The sequence below is a fragment of the Sciurus carolinensis genome, chromosome 18 (assembly GCF_902686445.1).
Source record: "Sciurus carolinensis chromosome 18, mSciCar1.2, whole genome shotgun sequence".
In the NCBI taxonomy this organism is placed as follows: domain Eukaryota; kingdom Metazoa; phylum Chordata; class Mammalia; order Rodentia; family Sciuridae; genus Sciurus; species Sciurus carolinensis.
Genome location: NC_062230.1, coordinates 25882835 through 25893161, shown reverse-complemented (window position 1 = coordinate 25893161; position 10327 = coordinate 25882835). Strand labels below are relative to the sequence as shown.

General features: G+C 38.2%; 1 protein-coding gene across 1 annotated transcript in view; it reads left to right on the top strand.

Annotated features, from left to right (window-relative positions):
* The first annotated feature begins 538 nt into the window (after positions 1–538).
* Positions 539–10327, top strand: part of LOC124969944 (phospholipid-transporting ATPase ABCA3-like) — an 87392-nt gene continuing 77603 nt past the window's right edge. Inside the window, 5 exon segments of the mRNA XM_047532947.1 lie at positions 539–679; positions 3126–3190; positions 3827–3854; positions 3857–4087; positions 4532–4659. Coding sequence (XP_047388903.1) covers positions 3134–3190; positions 3827–3854; positions 3857–4087; positions 4532–4659 — 444 coding nt within the window. The 5' untranslated portion in view covers positions 539–679; positions 3126–3133.

Below are 10327 nucleotides of genomic sequence, written 5' to 3'. Positions count from 1 at the left end.
GAAGGGGCGGGGCGACTGCGGAGGCCACCAAGTCTGAGGCTTAGGCGGGGCACCGGAGTCTGGGAGACAGGACTCCAACTCCGGGTGTGTGGTGGCCCCGAGAGCGGGCTGTACCCGGGTGGGGAGAGGCATTCCTTGGGACATGGGCCTCGCGTTGGAGAATTAACGGACAAGGGAGGGAGGGAGCCCGGGGCGGGGCGCACGTGGGGTAGGAGGACCGCGGGGCGGGGCGGTGTGCTTGGGAAGAGCTGGCTCCACAGGGTCTGGGGCCCGGGGTTGACCGCAGAAGGACGGAGGGGCAGGACGCACGCGGCGTTGGGGGTGGAGGGGACACGGCGCACGTGGGGTCGCCCGTTGAAGGCCTGAGGGGCGGGGGCGCACGTGGCGGGGAGGGGAGAAGAGAGGCGGGGCGAGCGTGGGCGGGGCGTGCGTGGGAGGCCTGACGGGTCTGCGGTTCCCCGGGGCCGCCGGTTGAAGCACCGAGAGGCTGGGCGGGCCGCAGTGGCAGCGCGAGGGAGCCGGACCTCGTGGGCGCGGGGTGGGGGCCGAGGGCCGCAGGAGCTGGGACTTCGGGACGCCCGCGGCGTTCTGAGGCGCCACCTGCGCTGAGGGAGGCGTCTTGGGCGGGTATCGCCGTTGGGCCGTGGTCCTGAGGCGGGCGAGTCACGCGCTGGCGCGGGTGAGTGGCGGTTGCGGGACCCAGGGAGGAGCGACAGGCTTTGGGCCGCGGCAGCTGTGGCGCTCGTCAGCCGTCCGGTGAGTGGCCGCCGGCTCCTTCCCTCCAGCCGCCGCCCTCGCGTCCATCCCGCCCGCTGGCCCCGCGTTGCCGAGGACCCACGCCCTAAGCGACTTGCCTGGCCAGGTCGGCTTCTGAAATGCCGAGGACGAATTCGAAATGATTTTTTTTTTCCCCTTGAGCCAGTACAGGTCTGAATTAGGTTTAAGAATATGGTACAATTGGCTTTGTGCAGAAGATCCTCCCGTTTGGGTTTTAATTTTTAAATTACAATTTACATGTAATTACAAAACGAGTCATTTGGCTTTAAATGTGTTTAAGGTGGGTTCCTCAAAACTTCAAGGAATCCGAGAACAGTTTTAGTTTTCCCCAGTTTATTAGATGCTTTTTGAAAACTCAATCAACTCTTCCATTAAAGATTACAAATTTTAATAGATCTGGACTGAGTATCTTCGAAAGTGTTACGAAATGTTCATTTGAGATACCTTACTTAAACTGATTTTTTAAATTGTTACGAAATGTTCATTTGAGATACCTTACTTAAACTGATTTTTTAAATTGATTTCAAAAGTAAACAAAGGGAAGGTTAACTAAATGTCTGAACTTGAGAATAGCAGAATCTGCCTTTCCTAAGTGCTCTCTACATGTCAGCTTAATTTCTTCTGTTACATTTAGTCTTTTCGTCCATGGGAGAAAGTTGCCTCCACTAGCTTCCAGACTCACCTTATCAGATTTACTATCAGAACTTTACTCCTTTTTAATTAGAAAGGGTCTGATTGGTCTGGCAGAGGTCATATATTCCAAAAAAGATGTTAACATCCATCTAAAACACGTGTCTAGAGTAAGGGAAGATACGTTTGCAAAGGGCATCCAATATCATTGAAAGGACTCAGTTAAATAGGTGTTTTGTTTTTTATCCCCATCTTACAGCTATTCGGTCTCCTCGTGCTCTCCCATCACTTTCCTGAGATTTACGCCCTTGTTAGGATGTAAGTTTGCTGGGGTCTTATATTTGATTTTGTAGATAGGTAGCAGGATATTATTATTACCATGGATGAAGTTGAAGTAACAGTAATGAAGAAGCATAGATAGAGCAAACTTTTTGGGAAAAAAATGGCAAACTTAGTGGCAGTCTGTGGGGACTGGATGACTAAAAACAATTATATGAATCTGAATTTGGTGGGAGCCTTTAACAGAATTGAGGAAGGGAATTTGGAGAGATTTTATCAGCATTTTTCTATCTTAACAGCTTTTTCTTGGCCCACTAGGACTATCCTGGGGGCCATGATAACAGTAGTCACAGTAGCTCTAAAAGTTTCTATCTTCTTACTTTAACCACTAGTACCCCCACCTTGAATGGTAGGTATACTCAAGTCTTTGTCTTGAGCAACTCAACAGATTCTTGAACATGTTCTCTCTTCAGGCACTATACTTGATGCTAGAGAAACCAGAACATCCTCCCTAACCTGGGATTCAAAATCTGCCTGAAATTGAAAAAACATAGAATTTAAAAACACCGTATTTCAAGACTTATTAAAAGTCAATTTCTAACAGAAGAGGGGGTCCCAAAACACTTGAAATTTTCTAGCAGACTGTAAAATGTGATTTTTAAAAAAGGTCTAATTCCACCTCTGTGATGGCAGCAAAAATTAGATATGCCATACATAAAAGTTATGTGCCATTGTAGAAAAATGACATAAGAATGTGTGTCAGGAGAGCATCACACTTATTCTTTTAAAAAACGTTTACTGCACACATGCTGTATGCCAGACACTGTCAAACACTGATAGTACAGTGAACAACTAGGCAGAAAATAGTCTTGCTTTAATAGCTTACATTTTACTAATGATAATATACAAACAGGATACTTAGAGGTTGGTAAATGCTATCAAGAGCATAAATAAGGATAGCCAAAGTGAACCTCAATTTGGGTTAATCCCGCTATAGGAACTAGAAATTTACCATCCCTCAGAATGTTTCCAGCTACTGTTGTAGAGGTAAGTACTCCTTGTAGATGATGTTGCCACTCATGAATATAAAATCAGATTTTGTTTTGTGGTACTAGGAAGTGAATGTAGTGACTAGCACCTTTTTATATATATTTATTTTATTTTTGAGACAGGATCTCGATAAGTTGCCCAGGCTGGCAACTTGTGATCCTCCTTCCTTAGCCTCCCAACTAGCAGAATAAATCAGATTTTGTTATATACATTTTAAGAGAGGAACCAGAGCATGAATACAAAATTGGAGTTTGGTTTGGATTATTTTAGTGAACACAGGTTGGGAGATTATTTGTTGAATAAATAGTGTGATATTTGAGCAATTAACATTTTGTTAGGTATTCTGTTTCTCCTCTTTAATCTTTACCAGTGACAAATTTCCTCTTCAGAAAGAAGAATGACAGTGAAGTTCAGGCAGTTTACACTTCTTCTTTGGAAGAATTTTACTTTAAAAGTGAGTATACCTTTTTGAAAACTGTGGAAGGGACTTAATAAACTTAGGATTAAAAAATCATCTGGCATTCTATGTTCCAGGTCATTTGGATCATTTATTTGGATCTGGATCATCAAAAATATATCAGAGTTAGGGAATCGTTAGATCAGGCAGTTCAATATGTAGTTGAAAGCCCAAAAACCCACATTGGTTAAAAGTCAGAATATAAACTAAGGAAGTTAAGGACAGACATTTGAATATGAGTTTCAGGAGGACATAAATAATGAGTGGGAATATATGCTGGGTAGTCAGAAGTCTGATTAGATTAGATGATCCACCTTCCACAGAATTTGAAAATGATTGGACAAAATGGGCTAAAGAACAGATACATCATACCAAGGCCTGGAAGTCTTATAACACCATCTTCTGCCATAGCCAAAGAATTGTCAAGTACTTACCCTCAGACAACAGAAAGTATCTTAGGGGAAATAACTGATTGGAGTAGAGGATGAGTAAAAAGCTAGTAGACAACATTTGACAAGAAGGTACTGATAGCTACTTTTTAGTTTTGGGAGCATCAGTTGTGGAGTAAGGAGTAGAAGTATAAAAACGATGTGAAGTTAAACACTAGGTACTTAACTCTTTCATATTTTTCAGAAACGGCAATGGATTCTTCTCATCATGGAATTTTTTTGGAACTGCTTTTCACCGTTATTCTTTTGATACTACGTAATTCTGTCTCTACAAAGCACATGGATAAGCTTGTGTTTGCAAAACAGTCCATAAATACCCTGCCTTCTTACTTCCTTAATACCAACAAGCAAAGAAATTGGGAACTGGTTTATGTCCCTTCTAACAGTGAAGCAGTGAACAATCTTATTGAAATGGTACAACAAACTTTGAGCAATAAATTGAAAAGTAAGGGATGATGAACATTCTTTATGACAATTCAGTTACTTATATATTTTAGTTTATTTGTGGTCCTCATCATTTTAAGCACACTAAGAATTACATAATAATGGTAAAATTATAAATTAGGATGTAACCCTTATAATGAAATCTGACCAAATAATTGGTAAGGATCCTTACTTTGACCTTATGTCTCCTCTGTAGTAGTAAGATCAGCAGGTGATGGTGCTTCCCTAAAGACTAGAATCGAAATTCTCAAGTGAATATTAACTTCACAAATGAGGAATTTTACAGAGCTTCAGAGAACTATGAAGTTTTACCATCCCTTGATAGTCTTAACAAATTTAACAAATTCCTATCCCTGTAAAGCTATTTGATATGCCTCATTCCCTCAGAGCATCAAATATTATCTTTTTGTTGAAAGCTTACTGCTTTGATTTTATCTTCCTACAGTTCATGGCTTTACTTCAGAGAAAGACTTTGAAGAATACATTAAATATGATAAGAACTCTGATCATGTGATGGCTGCTATTGTTTTTGACCATGACTTTGTACACAGTGAGGACCCCTTGCCACTTGAGGTGAGGAAGCCTTAACTTAAAAGGCTCCCTGGGTTATAATGAAGATGTAATTATCAGAGCTGGCAATTCATACTGAAATTGAACTGCTTCACTAATCAACTGTCTTACTCTAACAGCATCTCTACCAAGTTTTGGTATGATTAAGGGCCTGTATGATTCTGGGTAGTTTAGGTCATAGATTCAATATTTTTTTTCTAAGGAAGGGACTGCTTTGAATTTGCCTGAAGTTTTATGATTATTTGAGTAAGAGAGTGAACGTGGCAACAAAATGATAGGAAATGGAATGTCTGCAGATTTCTTGAAAATTGAGGCAATAGACGTGCTCAAGAGATGAGATGTTAACAGTGAACTGGGTAATCTGTTAAAATCTTCAAAGTTCCTGAGCTATCACTATCAACCAATGAAGAAGGGGAAATTTGAGCCTTAATCTGCCTAAAGGAAGTTAGCAGTAAAAGCTACCTTCTCAAGGCCCCAAGGTGCTCATACTTTTCTTCTAGTATTTGGCATACCCTACCTTCAGTGACTTGAATTCATTTTATTTATTGATCATCATCTGTGTTCTAGAAGACACAACTCTTTCAAAGATGAAGATAAGAAGCATGATCTCATGGAGTTATTATTCTAGTAGAGGAGCAAAGGGAGAGACAAATGTATTATTACTACTACATGGGATTTCTAGGTATATGATACATTACTGATTGTAATAAAGTGCTATGAGGAAGACTATTAAAAATGTATCTGGAAAGGTGAGACCTGAGAACTAAAGGAGAAGGAATACCATTTTGCGGAGATTAGGACTGAGTACCTTCCAATTAGAGGGTTTGTTGTTTCTTCACCCCCAAATCTAGAAAGGGTTGATATGTTCAGATAATCTGGCCAGTAAACAGAAAGGGGAAAGTTGTAAAGGTAAACATAAGGAGTTTGGATTTTATTCAGAGTATCAGAAGTCATAAAAAGAGATTAGCCAGAAGAGCATTTATTTTTAGAGTTATTATCTATATACTACCTTCAGCAAATATTTATTGGGAGCCTATGATTAGTTGTACCAAATTTAATTTGGTAATCTCAGATTATTAATTGCTTCTTACAGTGCTAGGGAAAAGAGCCACATTTTATGGAATTTAACATAGTTGGACAAGAATAAGAATGAAAGTAAGTGTAATCATTTTGCCCTTACTTATTCTGAAATAGGGATAAATGCTTTTAAAGCATTTTATTGCAATCCCTGTTTATATTTTCAAGTCTGAGAACTACTTTTTCTAATCTGACCTCGTGGAGCCACGTACATTAGTCTTCATACTTCAGTCTGATTTTTTTCCTATTTTTTGTTTTTTGGCTTTTTTTTTTTTTTTTTTTTTTTTGCTATAGAAGTCATGTTAGTTTCAAGGTGATGATGGAATATCCATATGGATTTAAGTAACAAAATTGGGGGGTGGGGCTAGGGATATGGCCCTGGGTTCAATCCCCAGCACCGCAAAAAAAAAAAAAAAAAAAAAGGGAGTATTACCACCTAATAGATATTTTTTGTTTTCTCCCTCCTCCTTCTGTTGAAATTTTCTGTGTTCCCCACTAGATTGTGCCTTAATTTATATTATTTATATTTTTATCTTCACAAATATGGTGCATTGCTTCAGAGATTGTAAGGTATAAAGTAAATGTGTATTTTTGAAGTAAAAATAACTTTCCCCCTTATGTTTCCTTTTTTGTGATACACATATCTTAAAGTTTACCATTTTAATAATTTTCAAATGTACAGGGTAGTCACATTAAGTACATTCATATGCAACCATCACCACTCTCCAGAACTTGGTCATCCCACCTGAAACTCATTAAATAATAAATCCTCACCCCCTTTCTCCTAAACTCTCTGGTAACCACTGTTCTGTTAGAAAACAAAAGTATATTCTGTGTACTTTGTGTAAGTGAAATTGTATATTTGTCCATTTATTACCCTGTATTTGTGTATCACATTCTATCAGTTTGTTAGTGAACATTTGTTTCTATTTTGGGGGCGTTCAAATTTCTGAATCATACTTAATTTTTGAGGAACTGTCATACTGTTTTACATTCTGATTAATAATGCATAAACGTTCCAGTTTCTTTTAAACCCTTGCTAACAGTTGTTGCTATTTATTTCTGTCATAATAGCCACCCTAATAGTTATGAAGTGGTATCTCATTGTGATTTTGATTTGCATTTTCTTAATCACTAGTGTTATTGAGCACCATTTTTATGTGCTTATTGGCCATTTATATATCTTTGAAGTAAAATCTAGTCCACCGTTTATTTCTGGGATCTTACTTTATTCCATTTATTCATATGTTTGTGTTTATGCCAGTATCATACATTTTGATTAGTGTAGCTTTGCAGTAAATTTTGCAATCAGGAAATTTGAGTCTTGTTACTTTGTTCTTTTCAGTATTATCTTAGCTATTCGTGTCTCACATAATTCCATATAAATTTTAGGATGGATTTTTACTAACTGCAAAAAAAAAATTGAGTTTTGTTGTTGTTTTGGTTTTTTTTTTTTTTTTTTTTGCAGGGGTGGGGGATAGGTACTGGGGATTGAACGAAGCACTTAACCACTGAGCCATATCCCCAGCTCTTTTTATTTTTCAAGACAGGCACTAAGTTGCTGAGGGAGGCCTTGAACTTGCAATCCTCCTATTCAGCCTTCTGAGCTGCTGGTATTACAAGCATATGCCACAGAACCTGGCTGTTTTTGATATTTCGATAAGGATTGCATTGAATATTTAGATCATGTTGGGTAGTATGAACATTTTTAACTATTTTCCAATCCATGAATATAGAATGTCTTGGGTTATATATAGATAAATATTTATATCCTATATTTATCTGCAACAGTAACAATTAGACTTCCTCCTTTTCAAATTGAATGCTGATGTTCTTTATTTCCTTCTCTTATCTGGCTGACTCTGGCTAAAACTTATAATACTAGATGGAATAAGAGTGATAAAGTAGGCATTTTTGTCTTGTTCCAGATCTTAGAGGAAAAGCTTTCAACTTTTCCCCATATTGTTAGCTGTGGGTTTGTTATATCTGACTTTTAATGTGTTTATGATGCGATTTATTATGTGTTTGATTTGGATATGTTAAACCATCCTTGAAGCCCTTTGATGATTCCCACTTGATCACAGAATGTGATTTTTTTAATTGCTGTTAGATTCTATTGAAGATTTTTGCATGTATGTTTATGGGAATATGGTCTAACAGTTTTTTTTTTTTCTTTTTCTGTATCCTTGTCTGCTTTCAGTGTCAGAAATGCTGGCCTCATAAAATGAATTTGAAAGAATTCTCTTCAGTTTTTTTGGAATGTAAGAAATCTTCAAATGTTTGGTAGGATTCAAGAGTGAAACCAGCAGTTGTTGGGCTTTCCTTTTGATGAGAAACTTCTTACTGATTTAATATCTCCCTCTCCCTCCCGCCCCCTCTCTCTCACACCTAGTGTCTGTTTAGATTTTCTATTCTTTTTAAAGTTATACATGACAGTATGACAGTAGAATGTGTTTTGGCAGAATATACATCTTAATCTATTTAGGTTCCCACTGTTGTGGTTGTACATGATGTGAAGTTACTCTGGTCGTTTATACAAATACAAGACTAGGAAAGTTATGACTAATTAATTCTACTGCCTTTCCTATTCCCTTTCCCCCTCCCTTCCCTTTTTTTTACCCTTTGTCTAATCCAATGGATTTCTGATATTCCCCTCTCCACCCTCTTTTGTTGTGGGTTAGCATCCACAAATCAAAGAGAACACTTAGCCTTTGGTCTTTTGGGGATTGGCTTATTTCACTTAGCATGATATTCTCCAGCTCCATCCATTTACCGGCAAATGTCATAATTTCATTCTTCTTTATGACTAATATTCCATTGTGTATATGTACAACATTTTATTTATCCATTCATCCATTGAAGGACACCTAAGTTGTTTCCAAAGCTTGGCTATTGTGAATTGAGCTGCTATGAATACTGATGTGACTGTGTTGCTGGAATATGCTGATTTTAAGTCTTTTGTGTATAAACCGAGGAGTGGGATAACTGGGGCAAATGGTGGTTCCATTCCAAGTTTTCTAAGGATCTCCATTCTGCTTTCCAGAGTGGTTGCACCAGTTTGCAGCCCCACCAACAATGTATGAGTGTAACTTTTTCCCTACATCCTCAGCAACCTTTATTGTTCCGTTTATTCTTTATAACTGCCATTCTGACTGGAGTTAGATGGAATCTTAGTTAAGTTTTAATTTGCATTTCTCTAATTTGCATCATCTCTTTTGCTAGAGAGGTTGATCATTTTTTCATGTATTTTTTGACCATTCATAGTTGTGCCTCTGTAAAGTGTTTGTTCAGTTCCTTTGCCCATTTATTGATTGGGTTATTTATTTTTCTGGTGTTCAGTTTTTTTGAGTGCTTTCTGTATCCTGGAAATTAATGCCTTTTCTGGGGTATCAGTGGTGAATATTTTCTGCCATTCTGTAGGATTTGTATTAGCATTCTTGATTGTTTCTTTTGCTATAAAGAAGCTTTTCAGTTTGATACCATCCCATTTATTGATTCTTGATTTTATTTCTCGCACTTTGAGAGTCTTGTTGGGGAGTTGGTTTTCAAACCAACATGTTGGAGTGTTGGGCCTTCTGGTAAGTGCAGGTCTCTGGTCTAATGCCTAGGTCTTCGATCCACTTAAAGTCAAGTTTTGTGTAGACCAAGATATAGGGGTTCAATTTCATTCTATTACATATGAATTTCCAGTTTTCCCAGCATCATTTATTGAAGAGGCTGTCTTTTCTCCAGTGTATGTTTGTGGCTCCTTTGTCTAGGATGAGATAACTGAATTTTTGTGGCTGTGTCTCTGTGTCTTTTGTTCCTTTGGACTTCATGTCTCTTTTGGTGCCCATACCATGCTGTTTTTGTTACTACAGCCCTGTAGTATAATTTAAGGTCTGATAGTGTGATGTCTCCTGTATCACTTTTTGTTGTAAGGATTGCTTTGGCTATTCGGAGCCTCTTATTTTTCCAAATGAATTTCGTGATTGCCTTTTTTTGATTTCTGTGAAGAATGTCATTGGAATCTTTATAGGAATTGCAATGAATCTGTATAGCACTTTTGGTAATATGGTCATTTTGATAATTTTATTCTGCCTATCCAGGAACATGGGAGAGATCTTTCTGTTTTCTAAGGTCTTCAATTTCTTTTTTTAGTGTTCTGTAGTTTTCATTGTAGAGATCTTTCACTTCTTTTTTTAGGTTGAGTCCCAAATATTTTTTTGAGGCTATTGAAAGGGGATAGTTTTCCTGATTTCTCTTTCAGCTGATATTATCCTTGGTGTATGGAAATGTAGTTGATTTATTGGTATTGATTTTAAACTCTGCTACTTTGCTGAATCTGTTTTTGAGTTCTTAGGAGCTTAAAAGTAAAGTTTTTGGGGGGTCTTCTGAATACAGACTCATGTTATCACCTATAGGGATAGTTGGAGCTCTTCTTTTGTTATTCATATCCCTTTAATTTCTTTTGTCTAATTGCTCTGGCTAGGGTTTCAAAGACTATTCTGAATAGGAGTGGTAAAAGAGGGCATTCCTGTCTTGTTCCAGTTTTTAGAGGGAATGCTTTCAGTTTTTCTCCATTTAGAATGATGTCGGCCTTGGGTTTAGCATA